Consider the following 25,677-nt stretch of genomic DNA (forward strand, 5'->3'; position numbering starts at 1 on the left):
TTGATTCAAAATTAATTCCTTTATTGGAATATCTTCCAAGCACTTGTCTTATATGACAAAAAAAAAAATAGCTTTAAAAAAAAATTCAATCCCAAAATGCTTCCAAAATGCACTGAATATCTTTCGACAAAATATACACGGCAGAACTCATATAACGCAGTCATCGATGGACCTCTTAATAAATACCAAAGTGGAATATACTTTTTGGACATAATTTAGGCATTCCACTTATATTTTAATGACCCCCACACTCAAAGAAAATGCGCCACAAATGACCACACCTGCAGTGCATCCTTACAAAAACATCAAACCCCAACACAGTGGCTAAAATAACAGACAATAATAATGGGTTATTTTGATAGAAATCATTGATGATAAAAGCATATATCATAAAAAACACCAAGCATTTAATGGACATAAAATATACAGATTACATTCGCTCTAGGTCTCGGATAAAAGAAACTGCTAACTTATGATGAAGGGAGGCAGGAACAAAAAAGCAAAAAATCCTGCAAGCATTAATTAACTCATTCAATCCCAAAAACGTGTTTATGCAAATATATTTTTTTAAAGATTCCATTCAATTCCAGCTACAAAGACTGAATGATTTAAATACTTAGTAATCAATTACTTTCATTCCTGCAGTGATCAATTACTTTAGTGAATAATTTCTGAGGGTAATCAACTATTTTAGTACGTAAAAACAAAGTCATCGATAACTACATATTTCATTTCATAGCAGAAATTTTAGCCCCTCCTATAAAAATAGAATAACGAGAATTGAAAAAAAAAAAGTACATATAAATTGCTTTAGGGGTTTGATTTTTTGGGCTCATTAAAACGAAAACGTTAAAAGACGTCTTTGGGATTGAATGAGTTAAGATTCTAACCATTCCAAATTGATTGCCAATGGGAGTTTCAGGCACATGACCATTCGAGCCAACGCTCATCAAAGTGTGCATTAGAGAAAAAGGGGGTCCACGCGTTGTAGCGTGCTTAAAGGGTGACTTGCATCACAAAGTAGAAAAACATTCCGATCGTCTGGTGGCGTGAAATGGATTTCGCGAGACGACCCCCCCCCTCCAAAAAAAAAAAAAAAAAAAAAGTGAAGCCGCCTGTGTTGCGTTTTAGCTTGCGCAGTGAGTCTTGTGCCCTCGTAGGTTCATTCAGTGCAAGAGGTGTCTTATGAAATACACAAAGATATTTTGGACTCATTTCCTGTCTTAAAAAGTCTCCACTTGGACGTCCCTGTGATTCTTTCAGCGCTTCAAAAAAAAAAAATCTAAAAAAATAGCATCTCCACTTTCTTTTTGCAATCCCCGACTTTCCACATTTCCTCTCTTAATTGTAAGCATCCAGAAGTAGTTGCGAGCGCCTTTGCACTATGTACACGAGTCCAGGCGGGTTATCTTATGTATTGATATTGTGTGTTGATGTACGGTAGTGGTTAGTTTCACTGAGGCCGCGGCTCTCCGTGGACTCGAAAGCGATACAAGCAGGTGTAGTCGGGATGCCCCCAGTTGGACAGGACCCGCACCTCCACGATTTGGAAGGCCATTTCTGTGGGCTCCTGGAAGGAAGGAACGGATTCAAGTTTGAAGAATTAGCCTTGAAGTACATTCATTGTCTTTTGCGAAAATTCGTGGTTGATTTGAATTGTTTTAGCGTAGGCCGAACCTACAAGACTACCGCAGCTTTTTGGACTACAGTGAACCCTACTATTTCGCGGTCTCAGATATCGCGGTCTCGGCACTTTGCCGGTTTATCCAGGAAAAATTTAAAATATTTCAAAATACAAAATAATTTAAAAAATACGCAAAAATTGAAAAAAAATTTAAAAAGCAAAAAAAGTAAATTATACAGTACTGTATTCATCAAATAACTAAGTAATATTAGTTAACTATGTTAAGAATTCTTCGAGCGTAAGAGTTCGTGACTTTTTTTTAATCTTATTTTGAAATGCATGCTTTTAATTTGTCGGGTCGCGTTGCATTTCCGTTTCCTGTTTTACGTTCTCTGTTCGTCATTCGGCTCGTTACGGTGACGTAGCGAATGAAAACGTAAGATCATATTTATAGTTTATTATCATTTATGTTGCTACTGCCTATGTTTAGTAAGCGATGAGTGTTTATTCTGTTTATGTGTTCGTTTGTGTAGAGGTTGCACTTTATAGTTAGTAGTTGTTGGTTGTTGCTAACCCGCAAATGTCGGCTAAAAATACAGTAAATTCATAGATTAAGTGTTTATATGTTAGTTGACTGACTTTAAGATTGTTGTTGATTTATTATTCAACAGATACTACACGATACACCATACATGAGTCAAAATAAATGTGAAGTTCAACGTGAGTCTTGGTGCAGATAACCAGTCCTGAGAACAAATTCTCAACAAACTAAGTAATATTAGTTATTTAATGAATATACAATTAATGTTAATAAGGATAATGTAATGGTAAATAATAGGAGAAAGGAAATAAAATACGCAAAAAAAAAAAAAAGGATTGTTTATGGTTACTGCGGCTATATTGGGGCATACATAGAAATCTAGGAACTGATACCCTACTTCGCGGGGGGGTTGACACCCCCCCTTAACCGCGAAGTAGGGGGGATCACTGTATAAGGCACACTTTTTTTTATTCTCATGATTTGAGTCCTGCAGTTTATAGTGCAGTGAGGCTCTTCTCACTTTTTTTTTTTTCAAACTGGCCACCAGGTGGCAATCCGCCAGTAAAGCAAATGTGTGTATTCAAGGTGTCAATTCATTGGACAACCACTGAAATTGAACTGAAAAGATGTGAATAAATGCCTGTGCCTAAAAAATGTTACAAATAAAGTGTTTTAACAAACTGCTATTTCAGTCTGCACTATTCTCTCAGTGTTATAAACTAAAATTTTCATCCATCTGCTTATTTTCTACCACATTTTCCAGATTATAAGCCACGCTGCTATATAAACCGCAGCAGCAAAATATGAGCAAAAAAATTTGATTTTTGTCACTGATAAGCCACATTGGACTATAAGCCGCCGGTAAGATCTTCTTCAGATCTTCACGCAAAAAGATGGTATATAAAGTTTATAATTGTTTTTAGTTATTTAATTTTTTTTGTAATTCCATCCTCTCTAACAGAATGAATATGCCTGCATGTTTAGTCCCAACGTATTTATAAAAAGTGGATGGATGGATGAATGGATATCTGTTAGTTAAATAGTAGTTCAAAATCAAAATCAATACTTCAATAGCATCTTTTTTGTCTCCCTTTGTTTGATTTACTTCAGTGAACATAACACATTCTACATGATTCATATACACTCATAAATAAATAAAATCACATATACTGTGTACTGGATATAAAATTTACACATAACAAATTTACCCAAAATTGTATACATTCTCTTATTAAATTTAGACATATTTTTTTATAAATAATATACTGTTTTAACTCTTTTTGAGCACAGCCATTGATTCACATCTTTTCAGTTCTATTTGATAGATGTTCCATAAATTGACATCTCAAACAGATACACAACTCTCCTATAAACTAAATTAAACCAATTTGTTTAAGTGAAATGACCTTAACAGGGAAGATTTGCAGCGATTCTCCATCTTCTTGGAAGGTGTATTGACCGAGCAACTGGCCTTCTTCTTGGTACTCGTCATCCAGACCCTGTAACGTGGCAACACAAAAACAATGAGACATCTCAATGGAGAGAGAGAAAAAAAAAAACAAACAAAAAAAATTCTCATGGGTTATGTTTCTTACATAGACTGTGAAGTTTTGTGGGGCACTGGTGATGTTCCCCGTGGGCGAGAGCGCTTTGGGAATGTGCTCCAAACAGAAAGACGTGGGCCGGATTCTCATGGAAAGCCGGATGACGAGGTAACCCTGCGAGCCTTTGAAGGCCCAGCAGTTGCCCGGGTACACGTCAGGCTGATGGGAGCGCAAGGTAAACTTACTGAGCGTCGAAACGCGACATCCATAATGTTCAGCCACCGCCGCGTGTGACCCACCTGGATGACAACTCGAGGGGACTGGGAAAAGTACCAGAGTGGGATGCCGAACAGACTCATGAGGGCCGTCTTGGTCTCGTGCGTCTCGGAGCAGCGAGTGCTGAGAATGCTACCACCTGAAAACATCAAATAGAGAGTAAGAATTCATGATGGAAACAGTTAAAAAAAAAAGTGTCCAAACTACCATGGCATTGAACAAAAATGACAATTGCTGATAATAAATTTGTTTATGTTTATAGGGCATTTCTACACACGCAATTTAAGTATTTAAGACAAAACTAGTAACAACACGCATCTTCGCAAAACTGTGGTGAATAAGATCGATGTTTTTCCAACGCTGTGGTACGACAAAGTGAAGTTCCGAGAGATATAACCACGTGTATGTGGGAAATTATACAATTTCATAATTTTCAGCGTAATCATGCAAAAATAGTCTTCGCCAATAGGCGGCAGCATTGGACTGATTTTAAAGGGTGACTTTGATTGGCAGCTAATCATTGCCACCTAGAGCCCTAAACAAAATTCGTATGAGTGGAGATAGAAAAAAAAGTTAGAATGAAGGTATATTTTTAATACAGGCCACAGAAATTCAAATTTTAACATTTTCGACTGGTAGCGCGTCATGTGATTTTTCCAAAGAGAATAGTAAGGCTTGGCTCAAAATAGGTTGAAAAACATTGAATAAGAATGAATTTAAACATGCAAAAAATGGTTTCCTCAAATGGTTTCCTTCTTCTTTGTGTTGGATACAAATTGTTAACATGTCACATTTAAACTGCTTAAAAAACGGTAATCTTACAAGAGATTGCGCTTTAGTTGTGGTACTGAATGTAGCAATGGGATTATGCTCAAAACAAGATTTTTTTCTAATGCGTTTACAATCCTCAAATATTTGCATTAAAAAAAAAAGCTGTTCAGGTGACAGTTATTCAAAGAAAAACTTTAATACATAAACAATATGCCATTGCTCGATTGATTTTGGCGTGCTTGATAAATTAAAATATTTAAAGAAAAATGGAACTAGCCCTTGCATCTTTTGATTTTTCTGCACGTGGGCCTTGGAAGAAAAGGTTTGAACAACCCTGTTGTACACGATCATTAACCCACAAACAAAACGGTGTTCAGTTGTTAAAATGAGGCTAAATAATAGTATTGGTACACATCGTAAGCGCTAAGTAGACCACACGGTCTTGCTCTTAGTTCTTAAGTGGATCTAATGCTCGTTACGTAAGAGGCAGGGTACGTTCATGAGAGCTATGGAACGCTAGCAAGCTAATCCCTTAACATCCAGTTTGGTGTTAGCTACTCACAAGCAGTATGGATGAGGGATTTGATTTTTCTTTCTTCTTACCTCCAGACTCCAGGGCGTAGTCCACGATACCAGTCTTGTCGTGGGAGTAGAGCTTCAGTGCATTCTGGACAATCACTTTTACTTGCTGGGGTATAGCACACACAAGAAGGAATTCGTTTAAGGAAATGAATTAAAAATATGAGAAATGTAGTGGAATCTCTAAAGTTGGACAAATTTAATTCAACAGTGGTTGACGTTGGGAGTTGTTGAATTTTCTAAACAATCCTCTACAATGTGAAAAGAATATGAACACCATGGAACTTTTATTAACTCGTTAACCGCCACATTTTGAGCGCCAATGATGTGAAAGTAATTTTTAAAACCACTAAATATGGTTTGGTTGAATGCTTGAAACAGACTTGCAGGTTCACTCTTTTTCTTTTTGTTTTTAATGGCTGGCATTAAAAGTATGAGTGTTCATTTTTGACTCATGTCAAAATTTTACAAATGCCACAGTACATAAAGTTTAAGATGTGTTTTTTTGATCTACCAATCAATCACCTCATGTGTCTATTAAAAAAAAAGAAAATATGTATATGTATATATATATATATATATATATATATATATATATATATATATATATATATATTTTTTTTTTTATTATTTTTTTTTTTTTTGGACCGAGTTTACATGAGGGAAAGGTTTGAGCTCTAACTGTAGCACTTTTCATGAGAGTTGAATTTTGGAGGTTCCACAGTGGGTCATTGCGATAACGTGACAAAGTTTCTTTGCACTACCTGTTCTGACATGCCCTCAGCAGATGCAGCGCCCCGCACCGTGCCGGTCACGGCGCCGACGATGGACGTGGCCTTGGACTCGGCCTCGCTGAGCGTCTGAGCGCGACTCAGCTCCAGCTGCCGGGAAATGTTGCTCAGCAAACTGCGCTCCAGCGCGACCAGCGACGCCCGCAGGTCCGATGTGCTGGCGTAGCGCCGGGACAGCCAGAGGACCAGCGACTCGGGCAACTCGCCCTCAGCGTCTCCCGACGAGCCGAAGAAGAGAGCCTGCAACTCCTTGCGCACTTGGGAGGAAACCTGAGCTGACACCTGGAAAAAGGCAATGAAAAAAAATAAAATAAATAACATTCACTGCCAATGACGGATATAGACGTCAAAGTTCAGTTACCCCTGACAGGTAATGTGTGTCTTAAACAGGATGGGCCGTCTTACCGTTTCCTGCAGTGTGGTCAGTTGCTCACACTTGCCCTTGCATCCCATAAAGCCCTGAAGGTCCTGCCTGACTTCCCCCAAATCCAACCCAAGTCTTTGCACCTTGGCCTGCAACGCGTCGTGCTCCTCCTGCTTCACTCCCACGCTGTGGCAACAAGGCAATACAATGTCAGAGCTTCTACATGTCACCGAAGTCCAGTGTGTGTGTGTGTGTGTTTCTGTGGGTGGGTGTTGGTACCTAACATGAGATGTGTCTACTTCCTCCATTTTCTTTATGTCAAGCTCGTATTGCTGCTGCTTCTGTTGCACGTCCTACAAACACAGGAAAATAATCCTTCATTTTGGTATACATTCTCAGGACAACATTTTTGGCCATATACATTGAGTCGTGTAGCAATTGAGTGTGTCCTCTTTCACTCACAAGTGTATTATTGCGCAAACTAATTCATGTTAGCTATTTATAGCTATTTATGCATTGCCATTCTAATTTAAACTAATTCATTGCCAGTGCATTAAACCCCTAAAAAGTCCAAAAATAATTTTTAACTTGTGCAGATGTCAACGGCAGTGATTGCGTATTCATTGTCAACACTAAAAAAAATTAAAAAAAATAAAATTAAAATCAATCTCTGACCTCTATAGTCGTTAATGGGCTAATGGTTGCAAAATTTTGCCATTTTTGGGGTTTCCTGAAAAGTGATTATTTTGGAAATACAAGGATTCTGCCTGATGGCAATAATGTATATAGATTTCAAAGTAGAGCCTGAGCGATTTGGGATTATTTTTTTTAAAGCAAATTTATGGCAAAAAAAAAATTCTTGATTAATTATCCAATTCATGTATAATATATAAAACAATGTTGTTTCCTCCCCATGCGTTTTATAGGTCTATTAAATGCATCTTTTCTCTATTCGCAGACTGGCCTGGTTTAAAAAAAAAAAAAAAAACAGTAACTCCTTGGTCCACAGAATATATTGTATGGCACAATGCATTTCATTAATACGTTTATAGGGACATTAGTGGTGGTCTTATGTTTTTCACATGAAGTGTATTTTATTATTTTTTTATTCAAACAAAGTGACTGAGGTTGCGTGTAAAACACTGACATTGACAAGGTCAATTCTGTGCAAAACTTACTTCCTTGCTCACCTAATCATTGCTTGTAAAACTGAAGATTTGCTTTGTTTTGATGACAAGTCCACAGTGTGACCTTGTCAACAAATTTCATGATCCATATTTAGGGATACATTGCTTATGGTATGGCTTTGTGTTGAATAAATAATGACACCAGTGTTACTTCTATACAACTGCAGCAAACCTATTTTTGGACTATGTTTAATTGGTCCTGATCGATGGAACCCGGTTGAAAGCCCTGGCCTCAAACGCACCTCAGTCTTGGTTTGCAGAGCGCTGAGCAGCAACTCCAAATCGGCTAGCCGTGACATTTGATTTCCTTGAACTTCTTTCATCTGTTCTTCACTCTGCATGGATGCCAAATAACACTGTGAGCAACACATACCTGACCGACAATATAATCAGCGTCCTGTGACCTGTTCTCTGAGCGCATGATCCTTTTTCAGCTCCCCTCGCAGAACGGCCAGTCTCTGCTCCAATATGGACGACACCCACAGTCCCAGAGTCTCCCTGTCCGTCTCGGTGTTAAGTTTGTCCCTGAGGGTGTTGAACAGAGCCAAGACGTCCGTGTGATGCTTCTGTTCCTTCTCGTCGGTTTGATGGATTCGCTGCCACAGCAGACCGAGCTGGACCTCCAGGCGTTCGAGACGCTCTAAATCCACGCTAGACAATTGCGCTCCAATTGGCTAAGGGGAAGAAAAATAAACCAAGGGTTGAATTTCAAAGAAGAGCCATGATGATTAAGTTATCTATGATTATCCAACCTACCGGCGTCTGCGATACAGGGGCTGAGGTCTGACCCTGGGGGAACTCTGCAGCAGGTACAGAAACGGGAGCAGGGGCCGGCATCAGATTAGATAAGTAGGTGATGGGAGAGGACGAACGCCACTCGGTGAGGTTGACGGCCGGTAGGTAGCCGAGCAGGACCGCACCCCACAGCCACCAAGCTGATTGACGAGAGACCAGAACCATTTGTAAAAACCCTGTCATTGGAATCTTTTTCAACTCTAGCTATTGCGATTATTTTTTTAGGGTCCTCGATTTGATTTGAACAGAAGACGCTAATGCTTGTGCAACTGAACCATTGTGCTGTATTTAGTCCGTTCCTTTGATCACATAGACAGTTCATATCTAAGGAAAGGCCTTGAAAAAAACAGTAGGGAGCTGAAATTTCACTCAGATGGTGACAAAATGTCACAGTTCAACATGACACTAGCAGGAGTGTGCCATTACTGGGCTATATACTGCGAGAGAAAGGAAGAAAATGACCCCAAAATAGTCAAAATACTGTTCAAGGGTTAAATTGCTTCATTCCAAATGGGAGCTGGAGCTGCTGATGTCGTTCTCTAGGCCACGCCCCCTTATGGAATTTTACAGCTTGGGATGGGAAACCTTGATATACAGTATATATTTTTTTTTACTCCTCCAGATGGAGCAATTGGTTTGGATAGATAAAAGGCTAATGCAATGGAAATGTATTAAATTTCAACTAACAAAAATATAGATACAATTGAAACATTGTTTTTCAGTTATACCACAATAATTTTACTAGCCCGGCCCACTTGAAAATTGAGTTTCCTCAATGTGGCCCCTGAGCGAAAATGGGTTTGACAGCCCTGGTGTAAAATGAACTTAAGGCTTCACAACCTACTCCATACTTACAAAATAACGCCAGCGCTTGAGTAACAACTCACCTAAGAGGAGCAGTAGTGGCAGGAGGAGGAAGAGGAGGAGCTTCCAGAGTTTTGGAAGGCATCTAAAAGTTACATGTCAGCAAATTAAGCAAACTGACCAAAAATGTTTAGAATATTAGGAATAAATATCCCGGGATGCCTTTCTTACCGTGTCAGAAAGAAGACATTGAGGATGGACACGAAGGAGACAAGATGGTACCAGCCGCTGGCAAGAAACCACAGTAGACCCTGGCCTGCTTTCACTGTGGGTGGATTGATGTCAAAACAGGACGCGCACATCATCAAAACCTCAGAACCGAGATGATTCCGGGGTGACAAGAGGACACATGACCAACCTGGAGCCGCTAGCACCGTCCACAACAGCGTGAGCAGTCTCTGCGCCAGCGTCCCAACGCCTGAGCCCAAAGCTTTGGCGCCTCTTACCACACAATGACCCGGCTGGAGGAGACAGTAACCTGGAAATGGAAGCCGAGATTGGTCACCACTTGGGATCTCATCATCTTGGCATCAGAGGAGCGCTGGTCAACCTGTGTAAGCCAGAAGGCTCCACAGCGCCCCCGCCAGGCGCTGAGACCTGGACGACTGATTGACGATGACCGCGTGCGTCTCGTACTGCGTCCCTTTACAGTCATCACCTGCGTACGGCAAAACGGTGGCAAGCAAAATGAAAAAACACACATAAAGCATGCATGGATTTACATGGGATGAATAGGAAACATTAAAAATTGAAATAGCAAGCTGGCAAAAAAAATAAAATCAAAAACATATGGGTTTAATAGCACAAAACAAAAGTGGGGAGGGAAACAAAAATCACATGCATAGCTTGTTCACCCTTCCACTCACTAAACCACTTTTGTTCACTTATGGGACAACTGGAAGTCAAAAAGATTTTGGATGCATGTTTTAATTAAAATTTTAAATGTCAAAACATGCCAAAAGTTCAATTATTTGGCACACACTGAATAGGGAAAAAACTATGCCTCAAAAGTAAAACAAAACACTTAAACCACAATTTGTTAGCCTATTTTTTAATTTCATGCCAAAATATTAATAGTACAACTGAATAAAAGCTTGCTGAGAATTTAATTTTTCCAAATGTAGATTCTCAGCCATCAAGGTCATAAAATCTGAGGGAATATTTTGAATGAAAAGTACTCATTGGTACTTGGTATCTAAGACTAAGTGTTGAGTTTCCATATCGTAAAATGTATTCTTTTCAAACTATTTGTTTATTGTTTTGTTTTTCCTGTTTCCAAAAATCCTTCATCTATGACTATGACTATTGTTAAAACAATTTTGACTTTAATATACAGGGATTAACCTCTATTTACTTAAGAGAAATGTTAAAATAGAAAATAAAACGCTTCCTGTGTTGATAGGTCAATTTTAATCTTGGTATTTTTGATTAAATTAACTTTCCAAGTTCTTCTAGTTTTTCTTTCTCGGGTAGAACACCTTGCAAATCAAACAAATTTAGTTTTGACTTGGTATGTTCCACACATGAGACATGATGGTGATATTATGATTTGGTGGTGAGCATGGCGTCAGCTTGCATGTTGGGTCTAAGAGAAAACTAGTCATCTGTCACTAATGAGTCAACACGTCGCTAACCAGTCAAAGCGGTTCACACAACCTCTGCACAATGATCCCCACAGAGGTTACGCAGGACAAATTAGCTCTGTCAATCAGCAGACAACAGGCGGTGTGTGTGTGTGTGTGTGCGTGTGTGTGCTTACATAGGGAACCATTGAGACTGAGATGTGATGCATCTTCTGTCACCAGATCTTTGACATTCATGCTCCCACAAAAACTCGAGTGAGCTGAAATGCACACATTTGTATTTCAACGTCACCAAGCCAAATAGATCAAAGTGAAGGAAATCATGATGAAAATAAAACATCAGCTTTACGAAAACAAATGTTTGACCACACTTGATTTAAGGTTACGCCCAACTTGCGGCGGTTTTCAAAGTTGAGCAACAACATTCCAGATTTTACAAGTCGTCAAAATGGCTAAGTAGCAGGAGTGAAAAAGCGGAGGCTGGCACATCTGACTTTGTGTTGAAAAAGGGGCGTTACCTTGTAGATGAGAGTCTTTCGACCTGTCACCCATCACCCTGCGCTTGAGTAGCCCCACTTGAGACAAACCGGAGGAAGCCGTTTGTTTCAGGGAGTCCGTGCATGATGTAAAAATACCTGCTGGAAATAAGACAACAGAGACATTTACTCAAAATGCAAGATAAGAAAAAAAATCTAGAAAAAATATGATCAATTCGTTAACTCTCTCATTCAAGAGTTAAAATGATGTTTTGTTTGTTTAAAAAAAATGGGTTCTAGATTAGGACTGGCCTCAAATTTGTTAAGGAAGGAGATTTATGGGGGGCTTGGAGTACTCCTTGCCACTTCTCCTTTCACCCAGTTTGTTAAGCCAGAAATGCAATAAAATAAATGAGAGAATGTGCTGCCTATCAATGTAGTGTATTATAGTAAAACAGCCAAACTGCTTCAAAATATACTGTGCCATAAAAAGTCACGTATGACACGAACGACCTTCGTGCCCTTTTATTTTGAAGTTTCTCCAGGAAACCTGTTTGCGACAACAATCTATTTGATCGTCTTTTGCTCCAGAGAGTGAGCAGATCCAAAAGTAAACAATACGGTGATGTTTGCAAATGACGTTTGACAATTCAAGACTGACGTTCTTTTTCATTTTTTTCCCGATCGATGTTTTTTTTTTTTTCATCCATTTCCCCCTCTCCCATGTAATACGATGCCATGCGGTCGACACATTAAACACCTCTAACTTATGGATATGTGAACCCAATAATGCATGAGTCCCAATAATGGTAAGAGGCTCCCTCTTGTGGTACATGAAAGAATCACAAAAATAAACATCAAACAGTCCCCATGAGGGAGCGAGCAAGCTTTAAAAGTTTGCGTAAAAAATGTCCACCTCTTCCTTGCTTGCCGGCGGTAGTTCGCGTGTGCAGCCAGAGCACACTGCTGTAGAGCATCGTGAAGATGGACACAAAAGGAGCCAGGACTTTTTTGCTCAGGCGCACGCATGTATTTGACACTGAGGTTAGGACACCTAGAGAGAGAGAGAGAGGGAAAAAAAATGTCATAAATCAACTTTTCAACAGCTGTGGATTTGATGCTAATTTCCTCACCCGTCCTGCTCTTCCGACTGCGGTCTCTGGTATATATACTTGTGTAAGGCGACGACGAGAAGGAGAGGGCATCCGTGCATGCTTCATCAGCATGTGACCAGGATGTTGGCGATGAGTGTGTGATAAAGGAGTCATTTTTTTGAGAATGGAAGGAGCAGTCTTTACAGATGTAACCGTTAGCCAGCCTCATGTGGGATTTGGACACGCTGACGTCGCCGTTGATGTTGGGCGGGCTATGGTCAGAGTGGGACGTCCTGCCTGGAGGGGGAGATTTGAAATGATAACATGGTAGAGATTATATTGTATATTCACATTAACTGAAATCATTCACTACCACTGACGGCTATAGAAGTCAATCCATTTTTACTTTTTTTTTTGACTCATTAACTGCCAAAGACGGCAAAAAACGTCAAAAGCCAATTTTTACTGGGATAGCAGTAAAAGCGTTAAGCATCATCGTGTGTAAGAAAGAAACTGCTCACTGAAAAAAACGTGATAATCTTTCGTAAGGTTAGCGCCGATGTTTAAAATGTTATTATTTCAGTGAACCCCCATTCTGAATGGGTGGAAAACAAAACTTGGTCTCTGGGCCTTCATTTACGTCTGAAAAAAGCTTGATTAGCCAATTTGATGAAACAGCACCTAGTGAATCTTATGGTAAAAATAAATTCAGCTTAAAACAATATGCTTTGATTTCAATTTTTATGAACTCGCCAGTTGGAAGTATAAATATGTTTTCAATTTAAATTTTATTTGTGATGTCTTATCTATCATCTACAAAAATCAATTCTTTAAAAAAAAATTTATTGGCTCAAAATGAAAATATTTCTCATCAAATTCCATTAACACATTCACTACCAGACTATTTTAGACCCTCCTCAAGCCCAACAAGGAGAGAGAGAAAAAAATAAACTGGTATTGAATTTCTGGGGGGAAAAAAAAAAGTATGGAAATGTTTTGGGGGATTGGATGAGTTAATAGTAAAAAGCAGAAGGTAAAAAGTCAATATTTTGTTTATACTTGATAACCATTTTAACGTCCAATTAACACCCATTCTGCTACTTCATGTCAACAAAGACGGCATCACATTTGCTCAGGTAACGTCCGACCACGGCTCATCTGTGGTCTGTTCTGATTGGTTGATGATTGGTTAGCTGAGCCCTTAGTACATGAAGTCATTTTCATTCGACAGCAAGTGGCAATTTTTTTCTTTAAGTTATTAATTGTATGTAAAAAAAATATATACATGCTATTGATTTTTAGCTCTTTAAGTATATAGCACGTCTATTAGTAAATATGTTCTAAACTGACCCCAGACGCCATCGACGGTCGTAGTGCTTGTGGTTGTCGTGAAGGTGCGCTGTCTGAGGTGGGCCTGGTCCGTGGCGGTTGTGTGCTGGCCGGCATCGAAAGCCGCCGCGTTGCTTTCCTCCAACCTCGTGCTGCTGAGCATCGGGGTACTGACGACGGAGAAGCTGAGCTTCGTCCTCGGCGTGTCTGCTTGGCTCAGGGACAAAGATTCGGCGTTGGAACTGGACTGCAGCTTTCTGCTCCGTAGCGTCCTGGCAGATAGAACAGAGGGTAAAATAGGGATGATTATGGTTTGTTTAAAAAAAAAGGCTGGGTAACTTTAATTTCTGTCTGGATGACAAAAATATTGAAACTTGTTCAAATTAAAAGTTTTTTTTAAGGTTAATTCCCAAAATGAAACTTCAAGGTGCCATTCTACAACAGCATCTCACCGTGACTCTTTGCTAGTAAAAGCAGAGCTCCTCTGGTTCTGGGTGTAGTCCACGAGACTGTCGTTGCCATGGTGATCAGCGAGGGTTTTCAAACGCAAGCTCCGCCGTGACATCCTGGGCGACTCGTACACCGGAGCAATCTGGTGCTCCTTCTCAAACTCTAACGCTGCTGTTGAGTAGCTGGAGCTGCGGAAACCAGTAGACAAGCACAAGACAAAAAAACAAAAGCTATGTTAGCCACGTGCAATTTGGAGAAATCTTCGTTTTGTCCCAATAAAAGAAAACCAAATGAAGACAGAGCGTGCATTGCAGCTGGCAGTTTACCCAACAGGAAGTGACTCACCCACGAGGCAAAACGGGAAAACAAGACAACAAGAGTAGGCAGCGTGCGAGCTTGGTGGCCAAATTGGAAACACTGGCTGCGTAAACACCCCAAACGCATGCAAATTGACAAACAAAAGCAATGCAGCGTGTGGCGATCCAAAGAACAGCGTGAAAGTTGTAAATTAAGGCTCGCTGTGGATCACGCTGCGCTGAGTCACAGGGCCACACCCACCTGGCACAACGCCACAGACACACACGCCAACACAAACACAACGCGGCCAGTGGAAAGACTCCGGGTACAAAGCATAGCATATTACTGTAGCATAATCTTCGTATAATTCTATTAAACTAGAAGTCATGATGGCCCTTCATTCATTTTCTTACTTTACATTTACAACAACGTGCCAATTTACAGTCCAAAATGATGCCAGAATATCTAAAAAAGCCTCTGGAGAGAACACATCAACTCAAACATGATTCAAACCCAAATCTTTTGATGGTGAGGCAGACACACTAATCCTCCACATGCTAATCCCACAATATTGCCCTTTAGTCGCTTCTTTAGTCGAAACGCTGCAGAATTTGCAACATTACTGCCGCCCAGCGACTTGACATGCTTGTACACGAAATTAGACACAATATATAGACACAACTTTTTAAAATAAACAAACAATGACAACGAGGGGGAGTCTATGCGGATTTAAATTAGCCGGTTACATGTAGACAAGGCCGAAATTTACAGAAGAGAAGTTAGAAGTTGAGTGCTCGGGTAACAACCGATCACAGCTCAGCTTAGCAAAATCAGGTAAGCCATGATTGGTCATTACCTGAGTTTTAAGCAACTGTGATTTCATTTTCGGGCAACAGAAAGTGACAAAACAGATAGCTTTTGTTGCATAACTCACATGCTGCAGATTTAATATACTATCATTTATTCAATCCCAAAGATTTATATGTTTTAGCATAGTTTAGTCATCAACTCCCATGTACTTATGTTAAGTATTTCTTTCTGAAAATGGCTAGCACTGAATGCGTTGATCAGAATGTTGTATTCAAGCTAATGTTAGCTGAACATACAGCAAACAAAATTTCTGGGTTGACTTCCTCTTTAAAGACAATTGGAGGAGGGAAAACAAAGTCGCCACGAAACAATAAGATAGCATGTCTGCATAAATCCTGTCATCCAGCAAACATCCAGATCACTAGGTTCAACTGAGGCAACTGGAATCTTCTTCCTCAGAGAGACATAAATAGCGGAGTAAACAAGTATGCAAACTTTTGCTCCAAAATAAGTGTCAATATCTGCATATCAAGCTAACGCTCAAAGTGATATTCTTTTTCAAGTAAGCTTAAAATCGGGAAACCCATTGAGTACGTGCACTCCAATCTAAAGCCTGAGGATTACACACGGCCGCCTCCATCCAATTATGCGCTTTCGTGTTTACTCAGCATCCTGCTTGCTGCTTCGCTAACCATCTTACACGCTTCACGAACCAACAAAGAGTGTTATGTACAAATATGACTGGTCCAAAGCACCAAAAGCGTTTGCCAGTCTTACAGTAAACTTCAACTGCATTTGCTGAGAAAGACTGAAAAAGCATTTTTAACTCAGCAAATCCCAAAGACATATTTTTACGTTTTTCCAGATAGTTATTTACATTTTTTTTTTTTTAATGTTCAAGTGTTCAGCTCAAAGAAGGACTAACAATGGCTGGTACTAAATCAGTTAACTCATTCAGTGCCAATGGCGACGATAGATGTCAAAGAGCCATTTTGCATATCTCTCAGTGAATGTGATCAGCGACCAATTATTTTCCGGCACATCCATATTGACATGTCCGTTGCTCTGACAGCCCACATGAGTGATATAAATAGAGACTGCGGAGACAGTGATTTCAGAAGCAAGAAGAAGAAAACAGACACCCAGCATAGACAACAAAGATGCTCACATTCGGACTATTGGATTCCAGGAGTCTCTCCTTGCATAACGTAAGGGTTTTGATACCCTTCCCACACGCAGTGGGCACTGTTGGCTGATTTGCGTCACGGGCACACGACTCCAAATGTCTTATCAGATGGAGTTGACTGTGGAGTTGATTTTTGCTTCAGGAAGCAGCTGGAGAGCAACCAGGACGTGAATCCGCAGTTGATACGCAACGAAAACATGATCAGGATTCAAGAACCACAATTACCTTTTAAAGCTGTAAGCTATGAGATTGATTCATTTTGAACACAATGCGGTGGCAACTTAGCATTATGCTGCCGCATGAAAGTGGGGAGGAAAAAAAAAAATCATTCACTGCCAATGTCGGTTGGTTGTAGACGCAGAAGTGCATTTTAAAGGCCAGGCAGTGAATGACTTAAAGCGGAACACATTTGAAAATGCAATTTCACCCGGTTATTGAACAAGAGAATGTGAATTAGCCACTTGCAGCTGCTTGAATGGCAGCAGCAAAACCAGCTTGTCAACTTTCCTGAATCCAAAGTTAAACAGCTAGTTTCCTCCATGACAAAGACAAAAAGTGGATGTATATCACCAATATAATTAGGGATGGAGAAGTAGCAAAATCTCGCCTCCATCTGTCTTGGAGCGGTTTTATAAACACGATGTACAGATTACAAATTACAATAGAAAAATGAGGAGGAAAATGGAAATTATATTCATTAAACTAGTGATTTTGATATCTGTAACAAGAGTATAGAACTTGTCGTATTCTATCTCCCTGAAAGAAAAGTGGCAAATAACGATCCCAAATATAATATATGCTAGTTTGTTGCCAGAATATGGATGTGCCACCTACACACATTTTGCCTCCTTTGCATTTTGAAAAAAAAAAAATCACATCATGTAGAATGCACACAATCAAACTTTGCAGCTAAAAGTATAATGGCAAAAATGTTCATCTTCTTAAACGCATGTCCTCACAAGGGTCACGGGCTTGCTGGTGCCTATCCCAGCTGTCATTGGGCAGCAGGCAAGGTACACCCGGAACTGGTTGTGAACCAATTTACTCTGCTAAAACAAACCTAAGAGCAATTTGGAGTGTGCAAGATAACTATCATGCATGTAGGGGGCATAAGGAGAACATGCAAACCTCACACAGGAAGGCCGGAGCCAGAATCGAACACACAACCTCCTCATGTGACAACAACAAAAATAATTTGAAGCAACCAGACATAGAAAAAAGGCAAAACTGGTTTAGTAAACAAGTATACACACCTCTATTTAGTTTAGTTGGTTTATAAAAAAAAAAAAAGGTTTAAAAAGCACAGGTATTACAAGGCAAGCCAAAAAGTCCTGACTTGCTCCGACACACAGCACTCTTCGTATAAAGATTAAACTCAATTAGCCATTTATAAAAAGAACTTCAGTGAGGCCAACTTTTACATTTTAACAGGGTGAGCGCAGTGCCAAAAATAGCATACACGGAAGCAAACGCCATGAAATTCAGTTATAGAAAATTGTGACATCCTGAAAATTCCAAAGCCATTTTTTCAACTTGAACTGCACTAATTTCCCCACGAAACAGCACACGCTGCCGTCTTGCCTGCCAAGACTGCGACAGAGCAACCAAAATCCCCTTGAGATCCAGAGGCTCACGTTTACAAGCATTTGGGAAAAGCGCATAATATTGAGGGCTGCCGATTCGCCATCCAGATCCCTTCTGGGCGGGTACAATTTGGCACAGATTATCATTCCATCCCACCCTCATTTTCCCTCCCACAGACTTTTTGTCTCTCTCTGGCTGAGTTTCCTTCATGGAGAAACTACTGCTGGTGAGCGCTGGCTGATATGTGATGAACACGCACGGGCAAATGTCACAAGCGGCAGCGGTATGAGCAACAACTGCAAAAGCAGTAACACAATCACACACAGGCACCAATGTTTGGCTTGCATTCCTCGCCGTCGCCTTGCAAAACATGACTCAGATGTTGACAATTGCACATTCATACAAAGACGTTAGGACACACTGGTACACTTTTTTTTTACAGATTTATTGTTGTGTTTTAAATTTGTAAAGTAGTTTTATTTACATTTAACAGAAAAATCTTGCAATACTACTTGTAAAATGGCACTTTCGTAATATTGTGATTTCAATTTTATTTTACTACACATTGCATTGTTGTAATAAGTATTTTCTTCTTTGTAAAATTATTTTCCTGTTTTATTTTCTCACACTCATAACAACAGCATTACTTATTACTACTCCTTTATTCCTCTAAAATCACATGTTTTTGTAATTCAACAACATACTATAACCCCCATTTTGTTTTGTTTTTTAGTATAACAAAAACACAATTAGCCTGGTTTGCATTTTTCTCAATTCTTATACTGTAAATCCTTCATTTTTGTAAAATAACTTTTGATTTCATACCCATGCAATTTGCTTTCACAAGGGTTGTCAAAGTTAAAGACTTAACTTTGTGGAATAATGTAAAATTTATAAAGCATTAGAAAAATAATTAAATCAGTAGTATTTATTTCCTTTTGCGGCAGAACTCTTAACTTTACAGAAAACCTCGGAAAGGGTCAGACTTAATTTTCATACCACACCATTATTCTTGTCATATGACTTTAAATTATCCCCAAAAAAATGTTTTAAAACTCATTATTATCATTACTACTATTCTTTTAAAACTACTGTATTTATTTTCTGAAAATTTATTGAGAATTTTCAAAACATATGTTTATAAAATGTACTCATCCCTGTTTGTTCTAACACCATTCTGATTTTCTCAACAACAAAAAAAACTTGAATCCTTATCTTTATTCTTGTTTATTGCTATTCTCCTAATGACTTCATTTCTGCAAAACATTCTGAATGGCCTAAATGCTATACTACACAGTCTGTAAGATTTAATTATTAAGCTAAACTATCTCATTTCATTTCAATTCCTCCTGCGGTTGCTGACTTATCAGGACATATCTTTTTCAGGTCACCTGTGCAATGTGTACATTTTCCCTCTGAGTGGGTTAATGTAGTACCAGTAAGTATTGAACAGCGGTCAGTCCTCTGGGGAGGGAAAAAAACGGCACCAAAGGCCCCACTGACCCACTTAAGGCATCATCAAATATGAAGGGCATCTCAGAGTGCATTAGCGTGCACCCCTGCTCTGCTCTGCATGAGGAGGGGGTGTTACAGTTTATCACCCCATCATAAAAAAAACACTTTCAATATAGGTTGCAAATGCTTTGGCCAGACCTTGCATGTTCTATTTATGATTAACAAATGTTTGCAAGTCAAAGAGGGTCTCGTTTTTTGACGGTCCAACTGCCTACTATTCAGTGCCATAAACATGTTGCTGTTCTTTGTACTTTTTAACAGATGGGCCACCAGTTGTGGTCATAGACCTCTGTTCGTCTCAACATGTTCATGCTGTAGTCACTGTGGGCAACATGCATACGTATACATTGAACATATAAACACAATGGCCACAGTATGAAGCAAATCGAGCCTTTAGCATGTTCTGCTCTCAATCTCGGCATCAGCAGACAGCACAGAAACGGTTAGTCTAATCCTGGGATCAGGGCCATGTCGGTGACACAGACGTTCATTAATAGATTCTCAGCTGACTGCGTTCAAGAGGAATACCGTTAGCTTGTTCAAGATAAGTCTACCTGGCAGATTCCTGAGGAGTTTAACAGCACATGTTCAAATGGAATCTTCAAAAGAGCTAACTGGACTGGATTTCCCTTTGTGCTGCCAAACTGACCTGTTACTCGGGGGAATTTTCCCAGAGGGTTTGTCAGTCTGAATACTAAGCAGGTCAGGTGGATCACTTGTTCCATAAGAATGGTGCTTTCAGCTTGGATATCAGTTCTGAACATGAAGCTTAACAGTTACAAGGTTTTTGGAAAAACTGCAGCCTGAACATGTTAAACTCAATTGGTTGACTTGGGGTATGCCTTTCATGATACATTTTTGCATGACAGGCAGTAAATCTAATACCCCCCCCACACACACACACACGCAGCTATTTCTTCAAGTCAAACGTTAGAAAGAAATGGATGGATTCCTGACCAAGAACACCCCCAAGGCAACAACTTTTTCCACGTGTAAACCTCCAGATTGACGCGACCAATCATTGCTCCGACAATAGTTTTCTGTTTAAAGTGTAGGCCCCATCCAAATCTAAACTGTTGCAGAGAAAAAAGTCATAACAATGAAATTTGTCAAGCCACATGTAAACGGGGTAGTAAGAGATCTAGTTAATATATGATAATTATTCTTGCATTTATATAGCGCCTTTCATGATACCCGAGGCGCTTTACAGAACACAGCACCATCGCACAGTAACCAGTGATGGTAAACTACGTTGTGTAGCCACAGTTGCCCTGGGGCAGACTGACAGAGGCGAGGCTGCCATACATACGGCCCCTCCGACCAACTACTGGAGGCAAAGTGGGTGAAGTGTCTTACCCAAGGACGCAACAAAACGTGACTCTGACAGAGCGAGGATTGAACAGCCGACCCTTCGGTTACGGGACAACCGAACCACGGCCGCCCCATGCAACAAACATCAAAATACACAAGCTTAACACCATTAGATCATTGAGAGGCGTTTAGAGGTGACTTATTGTTAGCTCAAGTAAGTGGCTAGCTGCTACCTAGCTTGTCATCAGCCAGTCTGTGTTAAATGCTCCTGCAAAAATCTGTGTATTTTGTTAGTTTTTGTTTGGTGAATTGATTCCAAGGGTAATGACGGCTGTGTCCATGTTTGACTACTTGTTGTGTCACTACAATATGTTTTACTAAGCGGTGGTAAACTATATTATATTAGCTAACATTTGAGTTAGCTTGACAAATGTTTGTTGCAGTGCACCTCCTTTGTACTAGAAGAATTGCATTTGATCTTATTTGCATTAATCACTTCAGTCTTAATCTGGACCGTACCAGTTTTGCATACATGAAAGATAAACTAGTGATTGAAGCTCAAACAGCAAAGACAAAAGTGAGTTGGAAAAAATGCGCTGTAATTTTCTGCTCGTTGGTATCTATTTGTTTATTGTGTTAGCAACTCTATCTAGTTGCACAAACATTCAGAAGGATCTTATTTAACCCTTAAAGCAGCAAAGTACCAAATGCAATTAGTTTGGCTTCATCTCAAACCATTCTCAAGGTAGATTGTTTCGAGATAGTGCTACCAAAAATGAAGGCATTATTGAAAAAAAGAAGAAAATCTTCTTTACCTAACAGGCTAAAGGGGAAGAGCATCAAACCCATTACAACAGTTCAGAATGGCTGAAACAAGGTAAACAACATCCTTTACAATATTTTGATTCAATTTGCCACGTTATACACCCAGAAACAGGAAAACACAACCAATGCTTTCTCTCTTGGCGGAGGTAATACAATAACAATGCAGAGAAATAGAACCCCCCCTTGCAGCTGATTCCACTACAAACACACATGGACCATAAAAACCACAACCTCGGAAGCTTTTCAGCGTAGGGAATTTGTGGAAGTTTCTAATCTGTCAAAGCAAGACAAATCTTGAGACTGATAAAGGAAATATTTCCTCTTCAAATAGCTCCACGACTGAATAAATAGCGCCTGTGCAAAGCGGATGGACTTGATGGGCGGCAGGGTCCTCTGTGGTACCCGCGCTCGCGTATGCCAGCGGTCTCACCTGAGGGAGTAGGTATAGCCGGTGTTCTCTGGAGCACACTGTGGCGGTGTGTATGTGTGCAGTTGGGAAAAATCCATGGTCATTCTTCTTTGTTTAGACTGCAAGAGTCAGGATGCAAGGGATAAGGTCAGCCTACGCTGACACGGTGTAGGGAGATTAGCACAAACTCACGTCCACACACACAAATGCACAGCCTTGTTCAGCCTGTCTCTTTTGTTTTAAATCAACACAAACATAAATTGATGCCTTGACACGAAATCAAGTCACATTTGCACCGTTGCTCTCTCGTTTCTGTTCAACGTCGGGAACAACAAACACTCAGGCGGGCCCGACACATTCTTTGATCAGGAACAACAATGACACTGTCGCTGTGCCTGTGCTAACCTCTTCCTGCATGTTGGCGCCAGCCGCCCTGTTGACTGTAACCATTAACCCGTCGTTTCACCTCCGGTCGCAACAGAAAGCCCAGAAGATCCTCTTACGCCGTGAGCCGTCTGAAGCTACTACTCGTGTGAGCTCCGCACACAGGGAAGCGAGTGTTATGAAACCAAGGGGTGGGGCAGAGTTTTTTTTTCTTTTTTTCTTTTAGGCAAACGGGCGGGAAAATACTAGCCAGAAAAGTTTCTCTTCTAACAGTAGAACCTGCATTTACAGGCCTGTTAAACAAATGGTTATAGACAAAAATTTGTCACTAACTGCAAACCAGACACATAAATACCACCAGCCAAAGAACATGCTTGCACAAATTTCTTGCCAGAAAGATCTGAAAATTGTGTAAAATTTACGCAGTTGGTATCAATGCCACTTTTGTAAGAAAAAAACGGGCATCAAGCTGGTTTTTGATAGTTTAGTTGTTGTAAATATGGCCAAAAATTATAATGTTGATTTTCACAAGTTGTTCTGAGCGATTATGTTCTTACTTGACCTTAAGTAATAAACCAAATATTCATTTTAAGGTTTGATTTATTGAAAAATAAATCCTGTTGAAAATATTCAGACGCTGTTTACTTATTTTACCCGGAGATTTAACGTAAACTTATGACTTGTGCATAACGTGCAATAATGTCAACATGAACTCATTAAATCCCAAAGACTTTTTTTTTTTTTTCATTCAATCCTAGGTATTTATTCATGTAAGTGTTAGGAGAAATGAGGGCTGTTTCTGGATGAGTTTAGTAACTATTGCAAACCACTTGCCCAACTTTCTGCCACTTTTGCAAAACCGGTGCCACAAGATTTAGCTCATTTTCAAACATTCACTTTTGAAAATGACACATTACTTGTATTAATTTGATTTATTGTCTGGTCCTGGTGTGGCTTAATACTATTGTGAGAAAATCTGGACCTACACAGTGAGATTTAATAGTTTTAAAGGCGATAACGAGAATCAAAAAGCCACTCCTGAAATGGTCAAATTTATAGTGTACCAAAAATGGACAAACAGTTCAAATAAATCTTAAGACTGCTGTAGGTTTTTGTCTACATTTGGCAAAAATCAGAACACAACCAATGCTTTTTGTTAGTATCGTTTTCGCGTTATAATCAGCGGATAATCTTGACTTGTTTTGACAGCCGGGAGCATCTTGGAAACACAAGCGACACCTACAAGACTCAAGTGTAACAGCAACAACAAGAACAAACAAAAGGAGGAGTCGATTTTTAGGTCTTTTACAGCATCTTAGCTGTAAACTGTAATCCCCAATTTTGTAAACGCTCCAATTAGATGCCCGTGTATTTTGGGGACTCCAAAGCATGGTTGTTGATTAAAAGAAAAAAGTCAAAGACAGTATCTCTTGTTAAAAATAGTGTTGTGTCTACTGGTCAAGTTTCCCCTTTGACAGCCAATCCATAATGATGAAAAACAAGCGTCCTCTCAGACCGACCAATAAGATTGTTTTGTTTTTTTACTCACGCTTTCTTGAGATTTTCATTTTGTGCATACCCAAATACAAACAGATGGCTGAATCCTGATATCCCACTGCTAAAGTCTCTGCTCATAATTGTTTCAATTCAGGAGCGTTGATCCCAAAAGAAGGATAAGCTCGAGCAAAGATCCAAAAAAGATAACCCCCTCAGGTCCGCTTTTTAATCCAGTCATTTTAAACTATCTAATGTAGAGAAGATGACCTATTGCCAACCAAAGCACAACAAAACAAATATCCCAAATTCTACCTGCAGCTTCCACAATAAGAGACAGGTTGAACAGTGCACATTGAGACACGCACACGCAGTCTTGCACTTGTGTTGAGCATAAACGTGCAGCACGCCGACACACTGTCAAGTGTTGTGTGTCTGCTCTTTACGTCAGCTTTGCGAGCCTAAACCACGCCGTTGCACCAAGCGTCAAATCGGCGACTACACTTGATCAGCTGCACACGGCGACATGGATGCCGGTTACATTCATGCCGTGCTAAATTTAGTGGCGTTTTTTTTTAGACTTACAACCGTCGGTGTTGTTGTTGTGCAGCGCAAATCGGTGCAGAGATTTAGACGCGAATTAGCTCAATTTGATGTTTTGAACGAAGACGCGATCGTGCTTGTTAAACGGCGCTTGCACGTTATCGAGCGATAACTTGCCCGTGTACTGCGAATCCATGTACGGTATCATCATCCTATAGCGATTCCCAAATGGATAAAAAAAATCCACTGTCGGCGCGCAAAACTTCCTCTGGCGTCATTCCCTAGAGGAAAAAAATGGGGAATCAAAGCGTCCTTTTTGTTTGTGGCGCGACCTTGTGCTGTTCGCAGCGATCGAAAGTTGGGAACTGAAGTGAGTGAGTGTGTTGTTGTTTCCAAAATGGCTTCCCGGGCGGACAAAGCCACAAGGATGGCTGCTGTGATGCTGTGCGGCTGATCCTCCCACTCGGCTCGGCCGCTTGAAATCCATTGGAGGAGTCGATGTGCGCCTGACAGCTGCCGGGACTGCGCTCGCTTGGAAGCGGCGGACGGTTACACTTTACGGCATTCGGTTACAGCAACTTCCAATCACACTTGTATAAATGGACACTTGCAGCTTTCAATCATACGGGAGGCAGTTGCAACTTGCAGCATTCAAAAAGACAATCGCTCCATTGTGACTTGACATAAGTTGGGCCTAGTGGCGGTCCTTGCTTGAATTTGCACTACCAACCCCAAGCCCTTCCAAAAAAAAAGCAAGCACACATTGCCTCATAAACTATGCAAGTTTGTAGTGACTTTTAAAAGACAAAATACACAGCACAAATATTGACATTTCTGTAAACCAAGAAATTACTTCATGAGTCCAGAACACTGTTGTTTGGGGGGGGGGGGGTCAATTTTTTTGACTCAAGTGCCATAAAGGCTTCTACAATTTGACAAAAGGGCCAAACCAGGAGCAGATGGAATGAATGTTTTGATAATCCACCTCATACAACAATAAGAAAAAAGATATCTAGAAAACATTATTTCTTCATATACATATTCTTCCATC

General features: G+C 40.0%; 1 protein-coding gene across 5 annotated transcripts; it reads right to left on the minus strand.

Annotated features, from left to right (window-relative positions):
- sun1b (Sad1 and UNC84 domain containing 1b) lies at nucleotides 1-25,023 on the minus strand. 5 transcript variants are annotated; one of them, XM_088437598.1, is made up of 23 exons: nucleotides 24,804-25,023; nucleotides 22,227-22,324; nucleotides 14,271-14,456; nucleotides 13,840-14,090; nucleotides 12,529-12,786; nucleotides 12,312-12,449; nucleotides 11,438-11,557; nucleotides 11,096-11,179; nucleotides 9,887-9,994; nucleotides 9,695-9,814; nucleotides 9,508-9,601; nucleotides 9,360-9,421; nucleotides 8,434-8,612; nucleotides 8,082-8,351; nucleotides 7,920-8,012; nucleotides 6,770-6,843; nucleotides 6,532-6,676; nucleotides 6,100-6,408; nucleotides 5,360-5,444; nucleotides 4,009-4,124; nucleotides 3,761-3,928; nucleotides 3,572-3,664; nucleotides 1-1,570 (listed from the first exon to the last, which is right to left on the minus strand). In XM_088437598.1, the coding sequence occupies exons 2-23, from the start codon at nucleotides 22,307-22,309 to the stop codon at nucleotides 1,454-1,456; spliced, it is 3,153 nt and encodes a 1,050-aa protein (XP_088293724.1). In that variant the 5' UTR covers nucleotides 22,310-22,324; nucleotides 24,804-25,023; the 3' UTR covers nucleotides 1-1,453. The 5 variants fall into 5 exon arrangements, with proteins under 5 accessions (XP_088293724.1, XP_088293723.1, XP_088293721.1 ...); XM_088437597.1 differs by lacking the exon at nucleotides 24,804-25,023 and adding an exon at nucleotides 22,611-22,692 and having other exon boundaries at nucleotides 11,438-11,554; XM_088437595.1 differs by lacking the exon at nucleotides 24,804-25,023 and adding an exon at nucleotides 22,611-22,692.
- Nucleotides 25,024-25,677: the final 654 nt, after the last annotated feature.

The sequence above is a fragment of the Hippichthys cyanospilos genome, chromosome 16, assembly GCF_059441005.1.
Source record: "Hippichthys cyanospilos isolate Australia breed blue-spotted pipefish chromosome 16, RoL_Hcya_1.0, whole genome shotgun sequence".
Taxonomy (NCBI): Eukaryota; Metazoa; Chordata; class Actinopteri; order Syngnathiformes; family Syngnathidae; genus Hippichthys; species Hippichthys cyanospilos.

What these genes read in the sequence shown, in the direction of transcription:
- sun1b (XM_088437595.1), bottom strand. Translation starts at nt 22,655, where the DNA reads ATGGTTACAGTCAACAGGGCGGCTGGCGCCAACATGCAGGAAGAG. An exon ending in CAGTCGGAAGAGCAGGACGG is followed by an intron (nt 12,450 to 12,528) that starts GTGAGGAAATTA and finishes CTCTCTCTCTAG; the next exon opens with GTGTCCTAACCTCAGTGTCA. An exon ending in GAAAGACTCTCATCTACAAG is followed by an intron (nt 11,180 to 11,437) that starts GTAACGCCCCTT and finishes TGTGCATTTCAG; the next exon opens with CTCACTCGAGTTTTTGTGGG.